General features: G+C 47.2%; 1 protein-coding gene and 1 pseudogene across 1 annotated transcript in view; both read right to left on the reverse strand.

The window, feature by feature from the left end:
• The window catches only part of TSPAN14 (tetraspanin 14), a 50,924-nt gene that overhangs the window by 19,971 nt on the left and 6,352 nt on the right, over nucleotides 1-24,601 (reverse strand). Inside the window, exon 2 of the mRNA XM_028512515.2 lies at nucleotides 5,753-5,850. Within this exon, the coding sequence (XP_028368316.1) occupies nucleotides 5,753-5,833 (81 nt within the window). The 5' untranslated portion in view covers nucleotides 5,834-5,850. The remainder of the gene's footprint in view (nucleotides 1-5,752; nucleotides 5,851-24,601) is intronic.
• Nucleotides 8,577-12,231, reverse strand: LOC118500798 (annotated as a pseudogene).

Raw genomic sequence — 24,601 nt, forward strand, 5'->3', positions numbered from 1 at the left:
TCTGTTTCTTAAGAATTGGGACAGCCCTTCTGGAGAAGCAATTTGGGCTAAATAAACATGCCAGGCCAGTCAAAACAATGTACACGCCTCCTGACCCATCAATCTCCCTCCTGGGAATTGATCTCAGCAAATAATCTCCCTCCTTTTCCCACAGGGAAGAATCTATCAAAAAGGAAAAAGAAAACCTAAATGCCCAATATGGGAATTTCCAAAAACAACCAGGAAACCTCTGTAGCAACCTGAAACGTCCCACACCAGGTGATGTGGACACGAAAGCGCAGACCTCGGGGCTGCAAAGGCCAAGGGCACCGTCACAGACAAACGGAGCATGGTGGAAAGAATGTAGTCAAGTTGGGATGCCTTGTGCAGAATTTCCATGTAATTGCAAACGTTTTTAAAATAAAACTTGAAGAGAAAATGGTACCACTACTTCTCAACAGTGAAAATGAAAAGACACTTCATGAAAAAACACTAGCCCTTTCCTTTTTGACTGCATCAATTACCCAGGGATGGAAGAGGAGAAAGCATCTGCACTCAGACCTGGGATCAGGCCCTGAGGTCTAATATTACCTGGACAGAGTCCAGCTCACACATGGGCAATTGTCTATCAGCCGATCACAGGAGGTACTGACTCTCCTCCCCAGCAGAGAAGGAGCACAATAAAGACCAGAGGAAGAGAGTAAGACTCTCCACCCACAAAGATGCTGTGAACAAGGGCAGGGGAAGGGAGATGATTTTTTAAGTCCTTCCCCATCAGACTTGCTTTGCCTCTCTTGGGTCGGGTGACCACATGTCCTGGTTTGCCTAGGACAGTCCTCAGGGACACCAGTTGTTCTGGCAAAATTCATAATAACCTCTCTTAATAAATAACCTTAAGTTTCTCAATTTGTACCATAAATTACATGTACACTGTACTCATGGAGGCATCTGTCACTAGGAAGGGAGGAAGGGAGGAAGGGAGGAAGGGAGGGGCCTGGCCATGGCTCGCCTCTCACTCAGAAACAGGCTGCACAGTAGGCTCAGAACCTAATTCCTGCATTCTGTAAGCAGGGAAGCTGTGGCTCAGACCTGCCCAAGTCGCTGAGGAAGACAGTGGCAGGGGGCTCTCTCCTCTGTAACAGGTAACAGGGGTGTTGTCTGTGCTTGCAAGGAGCCTCAGTCCATCCCTTCATCAATCCTCCTCTGAAATAGATTCAGGCAAGGGTTTTCTCGGAAACTTTACAGATCAAACTCAGTGTCTGTGGTGGGAAGCAATCCTGGAACTGCAGAGCTCATCTGAGTCACCTCTCTACAGGACTCAGGAAAACCAGGAAGCCCAGTTTCTTTGTGGAGCCGGGTGGAATGACAGAGAATGAAGACAAAGGGCTGACACTGTTCCTCCGACGCTCACCTCTCCCAGCTTCCCTTCCTCTGCAAGGCCAAGTGAGATCTGTTTTTCAGTTTTTAATTGTGGTAAGTATACATAATATCAAATTAGCCATTTTTAAGTGTACAGCTTAGTGGTACTCAGTGTACTCACAGCATTGTGCCACCATCACCACTATCCACAGAGCTTTTTATCTTGCAAAAACGACCCTCTACCCATTAAACAGTAACTTCCCATTTGTCCAACCCCAACCCCTAGCAAACACTCTTCTACTTTCTGTTTCTATGAATTTGACCCCTCTGGGTACAATCATATAAGTGGAATCATACAGTGTTTGTCCTTTTGTGTCCTGCTTATTTCACTTAGCATAATGTCCTCAAGGTTCATCCACGTTGTAGCATGTGACAGGACTGCCTCCCTTTTTAAGGCTGAATAATATTCCACTGCATGTGTACACCACATTTGTTATCCATTCACCCATCAGTAGACACTGGGTTATTTCTACCCCTTGGCTATTGTGAATAATGCTGTTATGAACATGGATGCACAAATATCTCTTTTTAAGATCGTGCTTTCAATTATTCTGGGTATACTGCCCAGAAGTAGAACTGCAGGATCATACGGAAATTCAACTTTTTAACTTTTTGAGAAGCCACCACACTATTTTCCATAGCAGCTGCACCATTTTACAGTCTCACAAACAGTGCACATGGGTTCCAATTTCTCCACATCCTTGCCAACATCTGTTATGTTCTGTTCTTTTCATAATAGCCATCCTCATGGGTGTAAAGTGGTATCTCTCTGTGGTTTTGATTTGCATTTCCCTAAGTCAAAGTGAGATTTTGCCCTAGAAACAGGCCTACAATAACCAAAGAATGATTATAATAATTTTTAAAAAATGCTAGGGCCTTCAAAATGCTATGTTGGCTGGGAGCACTGTGTCCTGCCTGACATCCCTGAGATAAGAGCACCATGAAGCCCAGCTCCATGCTCGCTCGCTTGGTAAAACACAGTTCAGAACAGAGACTGACATTGGTGGCACCCACATTTCTCACCCTATGTGAGTGTTATCATGACCGGCCTCTTGGAAAAAAATCTCTGCCCCTAAACTGAAGGGAGAGAAGCTTAAGAAAGCTGTTAGAGATTTACAGGTGTTTGTTATAAAGAATGTTGCTGTGAGAATAATTCTGAATGAGACAAACTGCTAAATAAAACCTGGGCTTGCTTGGGCACCCAGAATTGGTCAAAGAAACCACAGGTTGCCTTCTACATACCCAAACCTGCCTGCTGAACCCACGCAGTCCTCCTGCTCCACTAGTCATTGTTAATTCATCAAAATAAAATAAATATTATAAAAACTCTGTGCACAGTAGTCTAACTATACTTTGCTTCAAAATATCCAGGTGGTGGGGGTGGGGTAAGAATTACACAAGACTAGATAAGATGGTAATTTCTGAAGCCAGGTGATAGGAACATGACCATTCATTATATTATTCTCTTTTTTAAAAAAAGGAACTTCTCTAAGAAGGTAAGGGCTTAGCATATCATTTTAGACATTTTCAGCAACCTTTTGAGGCAGGTAGCAGGCAGGTGAGAACTGTATTTCACAATGAAACTACTAAGGTTTATCAAGGTCACTAGTTCAGGTGCGAATCAGGACTGGCCCCCAAAAGCCTTCTGCTGCACTGTGTATGTCCCTGAGAGCTCTACACCCCAATTCTCTACATTCCCAGCTCCTGTGCAGATGAAGACAACAAATCACCGCCAAGAACTTAGCAGGGAAGGGCCAGGTAGCCTCTCGCAGCCAGGCACCTGGCCTCACCCTATGAATTTCCCCAGCAAGCTCTCTCAGGTCTCATTTTCCTGACTGTTCCTTTGTGTCCCTTCCTGTTCCACCCCAGTGCACACTAACTGAGAAATGATTAACTCTCCCAATGCACACAATGACAATTCTGCAAAACTCCAATAAAGCTGCAGCGCCCTTCAATCACCAAACAGACAGCTATGATTCTGGATTCGTGGAGTCCACTATTTGAATTTGGTGCTGCAAAGACACTATCAGGCAAGGGAAAAAAGCTCAAGAGCAAGAAATCTGTTCTGAAAATCCTCTGAAGACACAGAGATATCAGAACCCTCAGCCACAGCAGCAGTAGGTTTCCTCTAGCTACAAAAATCAGAATGAGAATCAGAGGTCAAGGCACAAGGCCAAACAAGCACAGCTGGCAGTGATAATGACAGCTGGGTGTACAACTGGCCAAAGTGTGAGACTGCCCACCTAGGCCAGATGGCTCTCCACTATACAATTAGCTGGGGGGTGGGGACTCCAAGTGGGGCCAAAGGACTGCCTCAAGACAGGGAGCAATGCAGGTCTGGGAAGCCACAAGTCTCGAGGATACAGCCAGTCCTCCCATTAGAAAGGGCAGGCTCACAGGAACCACGTGAAAAGTCTGGCACTGCCCTACTTCAGGAGCAATGATGAAGTTGGTGAAATGTTGTCTGAGCAAAGGAAAAGACCTGAGGTGCACAGCCAAGCCACTGTATCCTACCCTACTTCTCCAGGACAGAAAACCCCAAAACCTGGAGACAATCACCAAGAGATGATGCTGTATAACCAAGTGTGAAAGTCAGATGGTTATTAGATGTATTGTGATGATTACTTCATAAGGTATATAAATGTTGACTCACCATGTTGTACACCTGACACTAATGTGATATTGAATGTCAACTATAATTAAAAAAAAAATTTAAAGGAAAAAAGTTCCAGTCCAAATAGGAAATGCCAAAACCCACAATGGGGACGAAATGTGGCATCACAGCCATTCCTATGTGCATGATCATGTCCCCCCACCCTCCTGCACAGAAAAATCAAGGTCTGCCCCTCCCTGGACCAATCCCACTGGCAACACACACAGTGCATCTCTCTGAACCCCTGGACCAGCCACTGCCCAACTGTTCTGCTCCTCTTTTAGGCAAGAGCCCTTGAAAGAACCACCACTCTCCACTTCCTCACATCCCACCGGCTCCTCAGCCAACTCCAGCTGGGTTTCAGTCCCCCCAGAGCAAACAGCAGTGCTGGTCAAGGTCACCAACAACCCCTGCCCCGTCAAAGCCAATGACAATTTTCTGTCCTCTTCCTACTTCCCCTGTGGTACAGCTGATTGCTCCTTTCTACTTGAAAGGCTTCCTCTCAAGTCTTCCACAACACAGAATCCCCAGGGCTTCCTTTCACCTCAGGCCACTCACTCACAGCCAACTTTGGAGTGGACTTTCCATCTCAACCCTACCTCTAGCATCCTAGGGCTCAATATCCAGACTTCTCCTCTTCTCCGTCAACATGCTCTCCTTCCATGATCTCATCCAGTGCACCCTTCCTGTGATGGTGGTTAAGGCTCCAGAATGGCCACTTACACATGAAAGTGACATCTCTATGTGACTGGCATTCCACACCCTTCTGCCCCAACATTCCACCTCAGAACATGGCTACTACCATCCATCCCCTCTCTGCAGAACCATCCCAAAATCAGATCACACCATCCAACTAATAACCTACCAGGAGTTACTAAAAAAAGGCAGGAAGTAATTCCAACTACTTACTGAGAACTGCATGGTCCCACATGACCTGGCTCCTTCCTGCCTCTCTCATCACCTGTGTCTTCTCTCCTCTGTACTCAGCTCCAGCCATATGGCCTTCTTTTTGTGCCTTGCTTATGCCAAGCTCATTCCTGCCTCAGACCCTTTGCAAATGCTATTCTCCCGGCCTGGAGCTATCCTCCCCAGTCTCCATGAGGCTGGCTCTTCACTCATATTCAGGTCTCAGCCCATAAGTCACCTCATCATAATGTTGTTTTCTGACCACCCTCATTAAGGGAGCTTTTCCCTCTGTGCTCCATTGCTCAGTAAGCTAATACCACTTTTGGTTAAACCCAGCATCACAGGGCAGGGCTTCAGTTGCACTTGCCCAGTCTTAACTCCCGGAGTCTAGAAGAGGGCCTGGCCCACCAGCAGATGCATACAAACTACTCTGCTCTGATGTCTCTTTGGGGCATTCCTGGGGCAGGAATGAGGCAGGGACGTGGGGAGACAAACACATATCTGGACTACAGCCCCAAGTTTTCCTGAACCCCCAAAGCTGGAGTAGTCTGGTATTCAATTACCAGACCACTGAGACCATTGAATTAGGCTAGTTTTCAATCACCCTGGCCTTCCCCATCACAGCACTTAAGGGTCCATATTATAATTTACTTGTTGCTAAAGCAGGGCTAACCAACCCTGCCTACCAATCCATCCAGAGCTTCAGAGGGCCTGGCAAGTCAAAAGTATGTGAAAAATTATAATTTACTAAATAAAGGACTAAGCAAGGGAGTGTGGCCGCTCTCATCCACTCACCCAGAAGACGATGTTGTAACTGAAGAGGAGGTACTTGTACCAGCAGCTGACCTCAGCATTAGAGTATCGATAATAGTGCATCTTCTGTGAAGCAGGATCTGTGGAGAGATGTGGGAGCCATGAAGTAGCTGCTGGTTCAGTTCCAAACCACCACCCCAAAACCTGCTTCCCAAGGAAAGAGAAAAGACAAGGCTCATACACAGACCCCAGAAATCTCCAAATTGTTTCCCCGTGTTCTTGCACTCATCCAGGAACAGGGTTGCTATCAGTGCCAGCTATAAGTTAGGCAAAAATCAGGTTAAGTCAACTTTCTGAAAACAGCCCAAAAAATGAGAAAAATTTTTGAAAGAATGGAAAATGGCTATTTTTTAACTATCTCCTAAATACTAGGATTTCTGCCCCATTCCTCCTTAAACATTCACCTCATCACTTCTCCATTGGGTATTGATTTTTCCACTTCACAGTGGGAAAAACAAGGATTCAGAAAAGTCATGTGACTTGTTCAAGGACAAGAAAAAAAACAACAGGCCCCAGGATCTGAACTGAGGACGGATCCCACAGACCATGTTCTTTCCACCTACCACTACCTGGGGCAGAGCAGCAGGAAGGCACAGCCAAATGAAGAAACGGGACTCAACCACTTTGACAAGATGACACAAAATCTAACACTGGCCAAGTTTGGACATCATCTAACACTGGCCAGTAAAGAAAAGCCAGAATTAAGGGTCTGTATTTATTCACCTAAAATTTTCTGAGACAACCTCTCAAGTTCAGCCCCCACAGAGGTAAGGAAGGCAGAGCATCCTGGCCTTGGCAGGGAAATCCTACAAGCTCATTCCCTCCTCCTCTTCCTCCCTTGCTTAACCTCCCCTCTACCCCACACTACTCCCACCAACAAAGACCATTGTTTCATCCTTAAACTACAAAACACTCTATAAACTGCACAGAGTGAAGGCTGGGGGCTGGGGTCACTCTTTTTCATCTGAGTCTGTCCCCCAAACACTCTCAGAGTATCCTACAAAAAGTAGGTACCCTCAAAGGGGAATTCAGAGGCCTGACCCAGAACCCCTCACTCCTCCACCACGCCCTGCAGCCAACACTGTGGCTGAAGGATGAGAAAGGTGGGTGGTACCTCCAGCTGACTGTAGGGTAAGGCAGGACCTGAGGCCTACAGCAGAGTGCTCAACCCCAGCCCTGTTTGCCTCCCAATTCTCAGATCTCCTAACATAACACGACAAAGGCAAAAACAAACAAGGCCACTGGCAATGAGGACACAACCCACCCACAACCACCAGTAATAAACTAGCGTCTGCCACGCCGCACGAGAGGCTGCTGCAAAATGTTGTGAGGCAGCCTCAGGGCCTGGCCGCTGTTCTGAGAAAGTGGTGCCATGCAGGGACATGAAAACCACAGTCCTCTAGAAGTGGGTGTTGTGACGGCTCAACCATCCTTCCCACAGAGCAGCATCAACAGGCACAGTCTGCACTCCACCATTGGCTTGTCCCCTCCCTTCAAGAGGGATGGGAGAGTGGTCTGTGGCCTGTTGGGAAAGACAGGCCAGTCTGGTCTCAAAAGCCAGCAGCCCCATCCCACCTCCCCATCCTACCACCAGAACAGCACTTCCACAAAGACCCCTCCAAGAATGAGTGTGAATACAACCCTGAAGGCCACTGCTGGACACAAGGACACACAGGAGGCCTGAGCACAGCCTGGGCTACACAGGTGGCTCCAGGGAGAGGAGCAGGAGCTCCCAAGCAGACACTCTTTCCTTCAGCAACACAACCTGACCCTGGACAAGCCCCTACCCTCTGAAGGCCTCAGCATCCTCACCTAAAAGAGGGCCCTCGGCAACTGATCCCTAATGTCACTGGTGTTGAGGAGACCAGCTGACGGCATCTGAGTGACTGGGTCTAAATACAGACTTCAGCGCCCCACACTCTGGAGGTTCTTCACCCACTTGTTGATGCCTCCACATGGGAAGGGAAGGCATTCAGCTCACGGCAAGGCGAGGAGAGCTGCCTCCCATCCTCCACTCCCAGTCCTACTCCCCTTCCCTGCAGGGAGGAAAAGCTGCCTCTTGCTCTTAGGCTGCTCTCTGTTTCGCAGGTCAGGGATGGAGAAGCAGGTCCTGAACTTCAATGTCACATACAAGAAGAGTCTAGTGTCCACATAGGCACAGCTCAGAATTTAAATTAAAGAGGTAATGGGACAACTTGTTTGGACCCCAGCCTAAGCCACATCCTAGCACAGGGCCTGCTGGCCTTTGGTTTGGAGGGAACAGAGCCAGTGCTAAGCTCCTGGCTCAGTGCCTTCGGAACCTCAGTGAAGGGTGAATGAAGACTGATGAGTACTCCTGAGCTGCCAGCCTTAGGTGTTAGCCACATTTACAAAGAGAATCCCAAGAAGTCAATAAAGGCAGTGGTGCTGAAAATATTACATCAGCACCCAAAATTGAGCCAAAATGACTCCAAAGTGACTGGTCCTGAGACAGGATAGTGAGAAACTAGGAAAATTCCTTACCAAGTGGAATAGGGAAACTGAGACAGCTGAACACAACGGCCAAGCAATTTACAGCCAGGTGCAGATGGTCACCAGGGCAAAACTGGAAAAACAAGGACCTCACCCCCAGGGTAACCTTTCCTTCCTGGAGATAACTTCTAGGCCTCAGTTGTATTTCAACTCCTGGCCCAGAAAAGCAGCAAAACCAGGTGGGTGACACCAGAACCAACTACAAAGACCCCCTGCCCTGTCACTGATCAATCAGAGGAGACCATGACCCTGAAAGGGCACACCTGGAGAACTGATGAATACTCTACTAAAACCCTCCCCTGAGACCTCTGCTAAGGTTCTAGCCTGTAAGAAGGAGATATAAAACACAATGTTTTAAAATTCCCATACAATTAAAAGTAACATTAAAATTAAGAAGGAAACAAAAAATGTTAAGTTATCTGCAACTGCAGCAATTATAACAAAGGGTACCGTAAATATCTACAATATAAAAAATTCAGACTTAAACTACTCCGGTTTCAGAAAAATGACAAATAGTTATTATACTAAAATGAAAGTACAATATAATTAACAGAAAAATATGCAACATCACAGGAAATGAAACTTACAAGACAATCCAGATGTTATTTTACACCTTTTAATTCCACAGAATAACCACCACTGTAGCTGGCAAGCCCATGGTGAGGCTGGTACGTTCAGACCTTGATGCTGCGGAGTAAACTGTTACTACCCTTCAGTAAGCAATTCGGTTTCAGACATTCAAACCCCACTCCCCCTGCAAGTGGTCATACCCCTAATCCAACAAATGCACGACTAAAAATTTGCCTCAAGAAAACAAACCAAGAGAAGAAAAAGAACATGCATTAAGTATGAAATCTGTACATGTTTTGCAATCATGAAAAATTGGTGAGCATGTGGTCAAAGGCCAAAATGGAACATGAAAGCATGAAAGTGGTTGCATGGGATGGTGAATTTACAAGTGATTTTCTAAAAAAAGTTTCCATCGTCACATTTACCATCACCACCTTTGTATTACCCATGTAAACTGAGGCCATTGTTGCTGGGGGGAGGGAGGGCATGTGGGCTTGAAGGGGACTGGCCCCCCAGGTGGTGACCCCAGCAGTCACTATAAACAAGCCTTGTCTTTTATGGGATTTTATTAACCCATAATATTCCTTCCTCCTATTCTCCCTGTCCTTTTAATTACAAAAGTAGCACATGCTCAGTCATAAAATATTTAAAGAACAGAGGTGTGAAAAGTAACCTGGCGATGAGAAAGCACTAAACACTGGCTTTCAAATTTTTCACCATGGCCCACAGGTAAGAAACACATTTATCAAAAATCAATCCAGTACACACACACTTGCATACTCAATTAAAATGAGTTTCATGGAACAATATGTCCCCTTAGTACATGGCATGCATTCTAGACTTGCTATTGTTTCCCCCACACAAGAAAAAAATGGCCCTGCACATAATCTAAAAGTCAACTACTATAAAAGCTGTGCTGAGAAAAACAGCAGATCCTAGGCCCTGGGCCAGGCCTTCCCTTTCCAGGGACACTTTCAACTTCTTGCTCACCTTGTTGTTGTTAAACAAAAAAAACAAAAAAAAAAAAATCACAGGCCCAGCATGATGTCACTTGTGCTAGAAGCACAAAAGCCTGACGCCAAAGCTAGAGTTAATATCTGATCTAATTGTAGTTTCTTCGGAGAAGATCTCCCAGAAACATAATCTTAATTAACCAGTCTTGAATTTTCTGGTCAAGCACCAGTAAGGTAACCAATCTGTCACATAGGCCCTCTCCACGTCCCCCCACAGAAAGCAGAGGCAATCTGTGTAATAAAAACCCCCTCCTCATCCCCCCAAAGATTTCCAGGCCCAAAAATAATTACATCTTTTGTTAGTAGCACCCATCTTCAGATAAAAATCTTGCATTTTGTACAATGCCTCTGAGCACCCTTCTAGTTGCTAAATGAGATGCTGCCTGATTCATGAATTGCTTAATAAAGCCAATTAAATCTTCAAATTTGTTGAAATTTTTTTCTAATAATGTTTATGCCCCAAATATCTCTTACAGATTTCTCTGTATAATATGCTTATATTACTACCCCTGGTTTTTCAGTTTTAGTTATTACCTATCCACTTCCTACCCTGGAAGACAAGGATATAACAACTCTCTTTACACCCCTACAAACCACCCCCAAACCATGGCCTCACACTTCCTTCTCGATTATAGTTAACTCCAATTATAATTAAACCATAGCTTTAGCTACAGTAATTTTCAGAGTTTTCATCATTATGACCAAATGAGTCAGCAGAGTGAGCAAACCATATAAACCATGATTACTTTTCCTGTACAACTTTTTGTACTCTGGAGTTAATATTTCTCTCTGATTTTTCTATTTTCTTACTTTTCTTACCTTGCTTTATCAATATTTAACCCCACATTCAATGCCAGTTGTCCAAATCTCCTCTTAATAAGTCCATTCACATCTATTTCTACTTCTATTTCTAGTTCTTCCAGAAGAACTCTCTCCTGAAGCCTTCTGAGCTGCTCCCATCTGGACTGGTGCACAGAATTCTCTTCACCTTGCTTGAGATTCAGCCTATGAGAGATCCAATCTTTGCTCACCTTTGTGGAGAAATCCTTTAGGGCACAGGTGGCAAACACAAGGCTCACAGGCCGATTCCGGCCCGCCACCTTGTTTCTACCTGGCAGCAGCACCAAGCTCTCACTTAACTGTTAAGGAGCAGTTACATTTATACAGTCCTAAAGTTACATTTGGCCCTTCAAAGGCAACCGCAAGGCTAATTGGCCCCCAGTGAAAATGAGTTTGACAGCCCTGCTTTAGGGCAAAAGGCAAGCTTTTCAGACCCTGTACGTCTGAATATAGCTTTATTCTATCCACCTGAATAGCAGTTTGGCTGTGTAAAGAATCCCAGGTTGGAAATCAATCACACTGAGAGTGGTGTAGCCATCATCGCTCTACTAGCATGTGCCATACTCCAGTACATTAAGAAACCCAAAACCACTCAGGTTCCTGATTTCTGTATCTGACCTGTTACCTCCATATCTCTGTGAACTTGTAGGTTTATCCCTTTCTCCCCAGCATAATGAAAATTCAGGATCCTGGTCTGGTTCTATCTTCCTCCACTTGGCTGAACGTCTGATGAGCCCTTCTGATATGGAAACCAGTATCCTCCTCGTACAAGGAATTTTTTCCCTGATGATTTTCCCACTTGCACTTTTTCTTTATTCTCTTTCTGCAACTCCTTCCTATTAATGGATATGGAAACCCTGGCTTAGCCTTTAATTTTTCTTACCTCTTCAACTCTATTATCCATTTCTTCATCTTCTTCATCTTCTTCATCTTCTAGAAGACTCCTTCACCTTTTTTATTGATATTGTTTTTATTCAAATACCATTTCAATTAATCATGATCCAAGAACACTCGAACAGTACACCAAAAAGAAACAAATGTTAAAGACTAGTCTTCAAACATTATAGCCAGTGATGCCATGTTTGCCTATGACGTCAAACCACATCCACACCTCAGTGGGCCCCAAATCACTCAGCAGAGCTTCCTTAACTGTGAACTGGTTGACGCTACCAGTTTGAGCACTAGTGGCTACTTTTTTTGCAACCTCTGAATAGCTGGAGGGATCTCAGCAGAAATGGGAAGAACCAGCTCAACCTTGGCATAGTGTGAAAATGTGGCCAACTGAGGCTTCGGTTTCTTGGAGTAAAGTCATAGCGGTGTTTACAAGTGCAGGGGCCTTCTCCATGAGGTTACAGATCAATTGGGCCATGGTTCTAGGATCAACTCCTTCCCCTTAATCTTCTAATAATTCTGTTAATAGTTTTGCTCTGACCTTATTTTTTAAGCTTTTATTTTGTTTTCTAAATTTTTGTAGTATCCTGTTCTTACTTCATGGATTCAACATTTCTCTTATTTCTCTGAGAAAATGTCTTAATTTTTTTCAAAATCTCTCTAAATTATTTTTTACAATTTTTTTATTGACTGACTTTTAAAGAAGAAGGAAGGGGAGGGAGAGAAAGAGAGAAACATCGATTTATTGTTCCATTGATTTATCCATTGAGTCATTGGTACGTGCCCTGACTCAAGAAGGAACCCACACCTTAGTGTATCAAGGTGATGCTCTAACCCACTAAGCTACCTGGCCAGAGCTGAATATTTCTTTTAAATTGCTTTTTTTCCTGTTTCTTTTTGCTTCCTGTTATGTTAGGCACAGGAGGATGTTAGTAATCTTTGGTAATCCGCCTAATTAGGTAATCCTCATGACTAAGAGTGAGTGCCTCAGAGCTAACTGGAAGCACTGAGTCGGGGGCAGGCAAGTTTCTGTGCAGGATGGCCTGGCTAGGCCACCTGCTAGGAAATCCCTGTTTTCAACATCATTAATTCTTTCCTCTTGGTCTAGACAGGTTCTCCCCAGCGAGATCTGTTATCTCCTATATGGAAGGTAAGGGGCTGGCTGTCAGCTTCTATAAGCCAAGGGAAGGTAGAAGGCTGGGGAATGAAGATGGTCTTCATATAATCCTCCAAGAATACCTCACATCTCCAGGCCCTTGGTTTTTTCCTTCTGCAGAATAAATCCCCCACATCCAGCTAAAGAAGAGGCAGTCACCAACAATCACGGAAGAAGGAAAGGGATCTAGGTATCTAACCACATTAACTGCTTTCAAACAGTGCTTATACTTAGACACTTCTGATGCTCCTTCCCTCCCCTTACTCCCCATATAAAGTAATAATATGGTGACACCAACACCTACATTTTAAACTAGGTCACTCATCCATCTATTCCTGGCTTACGATGTTTTCTTGCTGTTGTCTCCTTTCCCCTTCTCCCTATCCTTGTAGATTGATTCCTTTTTAAAAACCCCCTTTATCTTAGCTTTTACGGGGTTTTAGTATAAAGTAAAATTAGGGGCATCCACTCAATCCATCATTTTTACCCAGATCTGTAGGAAGTCTTCAGAATATTTTTAGTGCCATCTTTATATTGAGCAAAGAAATAAAACAAAGTATAATGTATAACCATATAAAAGAATGGGCAAAAAAGACTGCATATGTAATTAATGTGACTAATCAACTGACCTTAAAATAGGAAAATTATCTAAATTGGCCCAGTGTAATTATATGAGCCTTTAAAAGCACAGCTTTCTCCCAGCTGAGGGTAGTGGTCAAAGATTCCAAGCATGAAGAGGATGTGATGCAATGCTGTGGGATCTGAGATAGAGAAGACACATGCGAGGACCAGACAGGGTTCGGGAGTTAAGGGTGGCCTAGCTGACAGCAAGGAAACAGGACCTCAGTCCTACAACAGCAAGGCACTGGATTCTGACAACAGCCTGAGTGACTTGGAAGCGGGATTGATTCTTCCCCAGAGCTTCCAGAAAGAAACACAGCCTTGCCAGCACCTTGATTTGGTCCATGCAAGACCCTGAGCAGAGAACTCAAGTTGAACGACACTATACCAGGACATCACGGTAGCCCAGATCCCAAGCTAAACCCAAGTTACTCTCTCACCTCATTCTCCAGAGTCAGTCATTTACCAAGATTCAACCTTTCCACCAGGCCTTTGAGGTTCCAGTACTGACACATGGCCTGGTCACAGGCTCCTCCCCGGGAAGGGCAGCCATACTCCTCCAAGCGCTTGGGCACCCTGCTGCATCTCCAAGTAGCACACCTTAGGGCAGCCCTTTTCTACCCAGGAGGCTGGGAGAAAGGGGAGCCTCTGTGAGGTGCACAGTTGACAAAGACATTTCTACCATCCTAGAAAGGAGTCCGCTGAGCCCACTGGGAGCTGGAAAACATTCACAGGCCAACTGAATAGATGGGCCCAAGGGGAAAAATCTAGGAGGGGGCAGGTGAAAAAGCAAGGGGAAGGAAAGGGACCTCCCTTCCCCTTAGAAGGAGAGGAGGTCACAAAGGCAGGTAGGAGCAGACTGCCTCATTGCCCGTGTGAATCTCACACAGAGGACAGATGCTGTGCCTCACCCCAAGGAACCAGCACCCTCTGTGAAAGGAAGGAGGGCCTCAGATCCATGAGCTCCCCACCCAGCTCTCTGACTCACACTTAGAGTCAAATGTGTCTACGTCCTACTCTAATCCACACCCCTTAGGACCCAACCCCCTATACCCAGGGTCTGCCAGAAACACTGGAAACTGGACACAGTGGCAGCAACCACTCTCAGGGATCCAGAAATTTGACTCTTTACCACAAGAAGGAAGATACTATACAAGGCCACACAGGGGTTAGAGTGAGCCACACAGGTGTGGGGAAAGGAAGGTTCCCAGGGTTGAGATCCTCAGGCCCTTGACTGCCAGCCTGGGATAACCATCAGGTAGAGTCCAAGAGAGCCCAGACCACCAGCTCTGAGCCCCACCAGGGGCTGAGCCTCTCCAACAGGACTGGGGTTCTAAGTGTTTGGCTTCCTGTATGAAACCCTGAACAGAGCAAACACAGCATTATGAGTTTCCACCACCAAAAACCCACAACCCAAACCTGATGGGTTTAAAGGAGCACTGAGGGGCCTCCTCACTGATCTGGTGAGGAGGCATTTGTCTATCTCAGTACTGCACTCAGGAAGAAGCACAAGGAGAGAGGCATGTGGGTCAGACGAGGGAAGGAGGGAGGCAGTGGCTCAGCAGGAGAAATGCTGAGCCTGGAATGGAGGTCACTTAATCCAGTGATTTTTTCAAACTTACTATTTTTATTACTTTTTAAGCTACCGGAGCCTTTGTTCAAAAAAAAAAAAAAAACTCTGACCCAAAAACCCAGCATGGAGGCAGGCAGAACGGGTCACTTGTCATTCAGCTGGCAGGGGAGAAAGGGGAGACTCTGTGAGGTGCACACTTGAAAAAGGTGGGCCTGGTGGGGCTGACCCCAAATTCCACAGTGTTTCGATCACTCTAGGAGCCTTTTCCAAACTGTACACGGAGACTTTAGTGGGGCTTCAGCAGACCTGGAAATTCTCATTTTTAAGAGCCATCCTTCAAAGCAGTCAATTTAAAGGGACTCCCACTGACAAAATCTGGAACAATCCAAGCTTCAAAATAAACAATAGTAATGAATTTTCACTCTGAATAAAATAAGAATCCAAGAGTCCATTGTAATAGGCAAATACATGGACATATAAACAAGTGGGGGAGAAAGGAAAGTTCTTTACAGCAGAATGCCAAATAGTAAATGCAGAAGGAATTAGATCATCACCCTTCAGCAACCATGACAGAAATAACTAATTCTATTAAGAATCATCAGTGGATACTGTCTTGGTCTGTTCTGGCTGCTGTAACAGAATATCACAGACTGGATAGTTTATAAAGAACAGGAGCCCTGGCTGGGTGGCTCAGTTGGTTGGAACGTCGTCCTGTACCAGAAGGTTGCAGGTTTGATTCCCAGTCAGGGCACATGCCTAGGTTGTGTGTCCCATCCCCAGTCGGGGTGCTGATAGCAGGCAACTTATTGATATTTCTCTCACCTCTCCCTCTCTCTCTCTCTCCCTTCCTCTCTCTCTAAAATCGATAAAAACATATCCTCAGGTGAGGATTAAAATAATAATAATAGAACAGAAACTTATTTTTCACAATTCTGGAGGCTGGGAAGTCCAAAATCAAGTACCAGCATGGTCAGGTGAGGGCCCTCTTCCTGGTTCAAAGCTGACACCTGTTCACTGTGTACTCACACAGTGGAAGGAAAGGGGGCTCTCTGGAGCACTAACCCTTTCCCTAATGGCTCGACTCTCCTGACCTAAGTACCTCCCAAAGACCCCAGCTCCTAATACCATGAAATTGGGCACTAGGATTTCAATGCTACATGAATGGTGTATGCAGGGGGAGCAGGGAGGACAAACATTCAGACCATAAACTAGCTGATGAAAGTGTGATGAACATAACAGCATGTTTACACAGTCTCAGTCTCTCCCCCTTAGACACTTACTAATTACAAAGAGGAGAACAGTAACTCAGCAGTGAAGAAAGCCTCCAGATACCACCTTAACTGAGTGATCACTGCAGTCATCACCCGCAGTGAGTTAAACCAACATCAGTCCCTCCTGAGGTAATGCACTGGGAAGGACACACACTTCTGTGGAATGTCCCCCCAAACCCCAACCCCAAAGTGCATAACCTGCATAGTGAGGAAACACCAAAGAAACCCAAATTAGGGGAGTTTATACAAAATAACTGGCCTCAAGTCAAAAGTCAAAATGTAGTTTATGGACACTTCCCTTTAAAAAAGGTGGGGGCAGGATAAAATACTCAGGTAACAAACAAGGCTAGGGCCCAAACACAGATCTTGAGGATGACTCATCAGCTCCTTCAACTGCATCAGTAGCATCAGGGCAGTACCATCTCACCCAGTGAGGCAGGGCCTTGTCACCACAGCTGCAGCCCCCAACATCTCAAAAATCTCAGTGAAAAGAGGCCTGGTGCCTTCCTGGCTTCACAGCTGCGTTCACTCTGCTGTGGAGGGTGAAGCTGCCAGCTCATGGGAGGGTGCCACGGTGCACTCAGCCCTGCACCCTGATAATCACGGCAGGCCTGCTTCTGAAAACCTCAGCGTACATTAAATATCTACACTCAGAAACCAGCTGCACACAAGATGTGGAGAATCTACGCCCAGTTTACAGTGACATCTCCAACATGAACAAGAACCCCTGACCTCCAAACCTCAGGAGGACCAGACTGGGCCTTTTGTCTGCTCTGAAATTCTAAACTGAAGGCCTGAGGGCCAAGGGCTCCCTAGATTGGCAAGACTGAAGACAACCTGCACGGCAATCCATCAGCACACAGACTCACTCTGCTAGTCCCAACCCCTAACCCCTGTGTGGCTTTGTGTAGTGTCTTCTTGTGGGAAAAACTCCTGGATTCCTGAGAGTGGCTGCTGCCACTGTGTCCAGTTTCCAGGGTGAAAAGGTTTTTGTTGCGGGAAGCACCTCAGGACTTGTTTTCTGCAGGTTCAAGCATCAGCGTACAAGGCACCTAGCATGGGGCTGTGGAGGCCAAGAAGAAGTTGCAATAAGACCCATGCCTGTCTCAGGACACAATTCTCTCTACTAACTGGGGAGTCAGGTAGGTGCTGGAGGCAGGACTGGGCACCGGAAGGAAGGAAGGAGGAGGCGGGAAGTTGGTCAGGAAATGCTGCACGTAGCAGATGGTTTCCATACTAACTAGATGAGCACCCAACATGTAGACAGACACTCACTAGTTTGGGGGGAACAACTGAGCCGTTAGATGGAGACACCACACAGCAACCCGACATGATGGCAACCGACAAGATTCTTCAATCTGGGTTGTGAAGAGAACCCTCAGTGGGTCCCCAGTCTGTAGGTGGTACAAAAACACAACCAGGGTGGCTGCCCTTAAGAGGGCTGACATAGTTGGGGGTGGGAGCCACTCCTAAACACCACAGACATTCTGAGTAATGAGTGGACCCACTCTTAGGGAGAAATAAAATCTCCAACAACTGAGTCTTCAGGCAGCCATTAAGGGAGCTGCCCCAGGACGGTGCAAGCTTCACCGGCATGTATACCGTAAATTTGAAATCTCTTTGTAGGTGTTGCCCTACCCCCGTCCTCCCTCCCCCCAACACAAAGAAACTATATAAGAGAATGTAGAATTATACACATCTACTACTTTTCTTCCACTTTTTCATGCTTGAAAGGCATAAAGATTGTGGTTCCAAGATGTTAAAAATCTTTGTATTCAAGATTACAGTATATTACTGTGCTTTAAGACAACGTACTTCACTCCAAGGTCAGCATTGGGAGCACCCCTCATCCAGCCCAGGACAGAGCCTGTCTCCTGACCTCCTCTGAGCAAAGCAAAACAGCCTGGCAGGAAAGGTTAACAGAGCTAACAGAACGAACTTCTCAAACAAGCTATGAAAAGTGAAGCCTGCTGGAGAAAAATAAATAAAACAAACTGCACTGAAAATGTCAAGAGAAAAAAAATAAGGGTGAAGAGAGGAACAGATTTTTTAAAATGCAAATCAATGGTGGGAAACTGCTGAAAAAGTCTGAGCAGAAATATAGAAAGAGGGTCGGCTGAACACTAACAGTTCAGTCCCCAAACAGTGTCCCAGAAGGTCAGGGGTGGGGGGCAGCAGCTGAGCAGGCTTGCCTAGGGCTCCTCTAGCCCTCCAGCATTCTCACGCTCAGTCCAGGAGGCACAAGCTCTCCTCCACAAGCCCCCACCGACCTTCACGAGAATTCCGGGGGTGGGCATGCAATCCTAGCAAAATCAGGGGAGGCACCTCAAACTTTTCTTCACTACAAAGTATTATAAAAAAAATAAATGTATAATCTCCCTCCTGGACTATTTTTTTGAACTTCAACATACACCAAAACATCTTTATATAGAATGCTTTATGTTTCAAGCAAGCAACATTTACAACCTGATTCTGAATCCATCATCCAGCTGGGACAGACTGGGCGGGGCGAGTGGCACCAGATGGCCAAGGGAGGCTCAGAAGCACCCGTTCACAAAGCAGGGCTCCAATTACCACCAGGCTCTGTGCCCCACCAATGACCTTGCCAGCAGGCTCAGGGAGATGCTCGCAGCTGCCAGCAAATGCAGCTTTCTCAGTCCCCACACCCATCTCTGAGGCACCCCCAGGGCCCAGGGATACCTGCCAGACACGGTTCAAGTTGATGACTTTAAGGAAGGCAAGAGGGTGAAGACTGCAAAACCACAACCCAGACTAAAGCAGGTGCTAGAGCAAGGGGTGGGGCTGGACAAAGGCATATGAACTGGGGCTTCTTAAACTTGAAAGTGCATGCAAATCACCTGAAAAACTTGTTAAAATATATTCTGATTAAGTGGATGTGGGGTGAGACACCCCCGCCCCCAGATTCTCCATCTCAACAAGCTCCCAGGTGATGCAATGCTGCCCCTGACAGGCACGTGGGCAGTGCTTTGAACAGAGAGGATGTAAGATGCCTAACAGAAAGCAACAACACAGAAAACCACATTAAGGCAAGTATTGGGACAAAAGCCCACCCATCTTTACCATGCATTGATTTACAGAGATGCACTCAGCTTTCCTGCAGGACCCCTGCCACTAAATGCTAAGAACTCTTCCTCCACAGACATCATGTAGAAGGACTGGGAGGGAGTGTGCCTGGGAGTGGTTTCTTCTACCAAAGACCAGGAGGCCACTGCTCACACAGGTGCCTGTGCAGCTCCCCCTCTCCCCTAGATCTCTCTCTCTCTCCCCCTCCCTCTCACACACCTTCAGTGGCCACAAATAAGTGAGACCTCTCTCTGTCCTGCTGTACACGTCACCATCATTCTATCCAATAAGGGGGCAAGACCCTCTCTAAACAAAGGGAAATCTCAGCACCTCTAGGGAGATGGGGTTACAGCTGGGGGAACTGAGGGTGCAGCTAGGGCACTGCATGCCTTTGGCTCAGTGGAAAGATTCATATCTTAAGGGCTTCCGCGGCGCTGTGAGGCTGCTGCCTACTGCCTGCCTGCCTGCCATTCAAGAGACCAGAGAGGGCAGAACAAAGGAATATGGCTGTGGCTCAGGCAGCTGGGGAGGTGACAGGCCAGCCTGCCAGCAAACAGGCTTTTCTGCAGATGAGTGCTCAAGTGAGGAACAGGGGACACTGAGCTGAACATTGAGGTACAAAGGAAAGTGGGGGCCTGCGAGACTTACAACAACCCAGGCACGCGCCTGGCCCCCACCCAAGGGCGCAGCTGGGCTGGGATTGCGCAGGCAGAATCCAGTCCCAGAGGCAGTGGCAGGTGGCTGACAAGACAGGCACAGGGCATTCCTGCTCCTTGGCCAGCTGCTCTAAACTCTTACCTAGGGGGGTTCCAGGCACAGCATGGGGACTTGAGAGGGAGGAAGGGGGATCCTGGCAAAGGTATCCACAAAGGACAGGGCCCTTCCTAACATCCAGGGGTGGAGGGGGCACTGGGAGAGGGCAGGACCCAGGCTAGGCAGCTCACCCCGCATCACACAGCACATGAGGGGCCCTGGAGGGGCTAAGATCCATCCACCAAAGGACTCTGATTAAGCATAATAGGCTCTTTGCGCCAGCAACAATAGCAACACGGGCCACCCCCTCTCTTCTTCCCCTCCTCACCGAAAGATCCACAATGGGAGGCAGCAGGAAACCAGGGCAGAGCCCATGAATAGCTCCACTGTCAGTCCCCAGGCCCCACCTCCTCAGCCCCACAGGTCAGTCCTAGCTGCCACCCCACCACAATAGAAAGTTCTGTGTTGCCAAGGCCCCAAGCCCACACAACAGAGCTGTGAGCATGGGATGCTCTGGACTTCTCACAGGGCAGCGTGTAACAGCAATGGTGGGAGAGCCAGACCAGGGGCACAAGGCCTCAAACCCAGCAGGTCACAAAGGGTCATGTCAGCCACCTTTCTGTTGTGGGGGTGGGTGAGGTGGGGGGTAATCGACAGCCAGCCATAAAACTTCCCTGATTCTTGCCCTTCCCTGTCCAGGCATGGGGCAGCCAGAGCCACACAGGGAAGGGTTATAGTCATCTCAGAAGCACCTTAGGGCCACGAGGATGTGGAAACAGCAGAAAGCTCCTGGGACTCCCAGGAGGACTCCAGAAGATGGCTCAGACATATGCCCTTCCTCACATGTTTCCCCATCCCAGGAAGAAAAATTGATCTGCTTTCACCCCCTGCTTCTGCTCTGAAAAGAAGCTGTCTGTTCAAAACAGAAAACCCATCTACTATTTACATCAGGTGCCTTCTACCCAGGCTTTTAAAATCACAGGGTGGCAATCAGGCCTACAGCAGCCCAAAGCAGCCTAAAGCAGAACAGAGCCAGGGCTGCAGAGCTGGCAAGAAATGAAGGAATCCCAGAGCAGTGGAAGGTCCAGGGAGGCCAGGACAGGAGGCCTGACCCTCACACCAACCCCTAAAACTGAAGATCTGCTCTTCTAAAAGCTGGTTCCCAGGTCCAGCTTGTTAGCCAAGACTCCACCCTCTTGCCCTGCCCAATTCCTACAGCTGCCCAGATCCATGTATTGAGAAGCCTCTGCCATCCCCATACCCTTTCTGGTTCTGCTGCCTCTTCGCCTTTTTATATCACAGTTTGGGGTACACAGGCCTTGTGGTCCCCAGGGCAGAGCCAAGGGCTGCAAACAACAGGTGCTTTGGAGACTGGCTGACCTGAGCTGAAACAAAGACTGGGGTGGGCACCACCACCCCAGCACTGCATTGTAGTCCCTCCAGCTGCAAGCTCCAACTGCAGAAATGCAAGATCCCTCCAAAAGAAAAACTCAGGATCTACCATTCACCCTTTTGGAATCAAAAGAGCATGTTTCTTTTCCTGTTAAGCACCCAATGCCTGGAATCCTCAGTGAGCCACCTCTACTGCAGAGCTATGAGCACGTGCAAGGTGTTCCCGCAGCTTGGCCACAGAAACAAAACACTGGAAGCAGCCTCAATGTCCATCAATAAGGGGCTGATAAAGTGAATCCTAGTTTACTGTACAGAGGAACAACATCCCACTGTTCACAAGAATGGTCTAAACTGTGTGTGCTAAAATGCAGCAATCCCAAGATAAACTTTAAAGTAAAAATCAGCAAGTGCAGAACTGCGTGATTAGCATACAAGCAAGAGGATAAACAAGGGTGAAGTACAGAGATGCTTGACTAGGCACCCAACATCTGCTGATGGAAGCCTCAGGGGAGCAGAGCTGACGGGGTCAGGGATGGAAATACTCATTTTCACTGTATAACGTTATGTGTTTTGCATCATGTATACATTTTTTAATTAAAAAGTTAAACCTAAATTGACATTTAAAATCCCTAAACTGTTACTTGTAGCTCTCTACAGGCAGTGTCTGGTATCTCTCTAGAACAGGGAACGGTGGAGGGAGGAGGGAAAAGGAATGCCAGCCTCCCGAATAAAGACTTACCAACCCAAGAGCTAGCTAGCTCCCAACTCACAACTGCTCCCCAAGTTCCAAAATAGAAAGTTTTCCTAGGAAAACCAAGAGCAGATTTTGACAAAGGCAGAAGGGAAACCTGAAGTTATTCCACGGAGAGGACCATCTGTAGCCAGATCTGAGGGGAAACTGTAAGATTCCCAGGTTCAGAGAAGGGGAGGGGAGGGTTTGAACTGAACTGCATGCAACCCAGGCCTCAGCAAGAACCCTCCCGAAGGCCCTCCCAGACATCAGGGAGGCTCAAGGTTCTAGTGTTATGAGCCCATCCAATTTTAGCACCTAAACAGATTTCTAGGCCTGGCCCAACTCCAAGGGCAAGCTAAAAACAGTTTCTTCAAAATCCCAGCTCAAAACCCCAGTCCCTTAACCACTAAACTCCATGTATCTTTCAGGAAATGGAAGCTGCAAAATGCACTTGTGAGATGGATTTGTGTATTTATTCCTTACTAAAGGGATGCATATATGTTGTTGAAAGCTTCCTTTAACTGACACATCAATAAATACTCTGTACTAGAAGCACTGCTGTATTTCCTCCAAGTGATTTTCCCTCTAAGGAACAATATAATAACCATCCCAGCCTCTCTCCTGCTTCTCTAGGGTATGACACATGCCTATTAGAACCAGGACTGGCCTGACTGCTTGGGTGAGTCCATTTAGGGGGCAGGGAGTGAGAATGGAGCTCATACTACCTAGCCGAACTCCCCGGTCCCACCCCCAGGTTACCATGCAGGCATTAAGATCTCTTAATAAGCTCAAGCTCACAGACCACCCAGGTCCCAGAGAAAGAAGGCTGGGAAGAAGGAAGGTGTATGTTTGTCTCACCTATTTCATAAGATGCTGTGTGATAATTGCTCAATGTCCAATAAGTAGCCCCCAAATTAAGAAGCACAGATGAGACTTCCCAACAAGTGGAATCATACTGTCACTTGGAGCCCTCATACCTCAGCTGCTGGGAACAAGTCCTGCCACCCTCACAGGCCAGGTCCACGCCAGTACAAAACCCTCAGCAGCTCTCATGCAGAATCCTACAACCCTCCATCAGACCAAAACCAGTTCCATCTTCCTGCAGTGCTCTGATCCTCAACACACCAAATCCTGGGACACCTCAGATGGCACCTGCCCCACCACCTCATCTGTCTTCCCAAAGAGAAAGCTGCAGGGCCTGACCACCCCACCCTAGTACCTGGGTACATGCCACGCCCTCCTCCTTGCTCCCTTGGGAATGAATACCCCACCACTACTACAAACTCATTTATTGACATGCACTCACAAAACTTATCTGTGTTTATTCCACAACTTGAATTTCACAGGAAGCAGCTAGGAAGAGAGCAGAAAATGACTGTAGCAAGTGGGACAGCCTCACACAGCCAGCTTCTGTTACTGCCACTGTTCCCCTATAAGAGTGGAAGCCAGTGGAGCCTTCGGGAAATGGGGAAGGCCCCCACCCACAGCCAACAGGTTTTCTTCACACACCATTTTTCCCACAACAGCAGGTGGCCTGGATCCTAAAAAAGCTGGTTGTTGAAATGAGAGCATGAACCACACCAAACAGGGTCAGCTGTGCAGGCCTGGCCAAGTAAAGAGTGCACAGGCAGAGAGAGAACCAGGAGGAGCCTCAGGCATGGAGGGGGAGGAACAAGGTTGGCTGGTTCAGGGATAGGAAGGTCTCAGACAGGGAAGGAAGGGGGGGATGCAGACAGAAGGCCCCCCCCAGTGCACAGTCCAGGCAGGGGTAGGAGATCCCCCACAGCACCTCCCTCAGCCTAGCTCAAACAAGCAAGACAATGAGTCCCTAGGGGTGAGAGAGGGAGAGATTCATAATGTTGTCAGACAGGTTTGCCCAGAATAGGGAGAGCAGAAAACACAAGATAGAGAGGCCAAGGAAAGACGGTCAGGCAGGGAGGGAGGTTGTCCAGAGTCAGGTGGCTGTGGTCTAGTACACAACAGATCTGGCAGTGGAAGCCAGTGCTAGTAGGCCACAGGAACTAAGGCCCCAGGTCCATGCTAATTCCTGGATGCAGAGGGGCAGTCCAGCCACCAGAGAGTTAGGAAGCCAAAGGACATGGAGCCAGCAAATACAGAAAAGCACAGGGTTTCTAGAAACAAGTGAGTGATGCCCACAAGGAGGGATACCACTCCTGAAGGACAGGTGTACACAGTGATGAGTCAGGCCAGGGCAAGAACCACGGGCAAGCCTGAAGGCAGGCCGCAGCTGGCCTCTGGGTACTGACAAGTGACTCCTTGACCAGACTCTAGTCAGGCTCTGTCTACTTAGCTAGGTGTGACCTTGGGTATCTCTGTCCTTGTAGAGTCCAGTTCTTAGCAATAATCCAGCTAAATCAGTTTAGCAGGAATCCTCCACCCTCCATTCTGATTATCCTCCTTAT

Source organism: Phyllostomus discolor, chromosome 5 (genome assembly GCF_004126475.2).
Source record: "Phyllostomus discolor isolate MPI-MPIP mPhyDis1 chromosome 5, mPhyDis1.pri.v3, whole genome shotgun sequence".
Lineage (NCBI taxonomy): Eukaryota > Metazoa > Chordata > Mammalia > Chiroptera > Phyllostomidae > Phyllostomus > Phyllostomus discolor.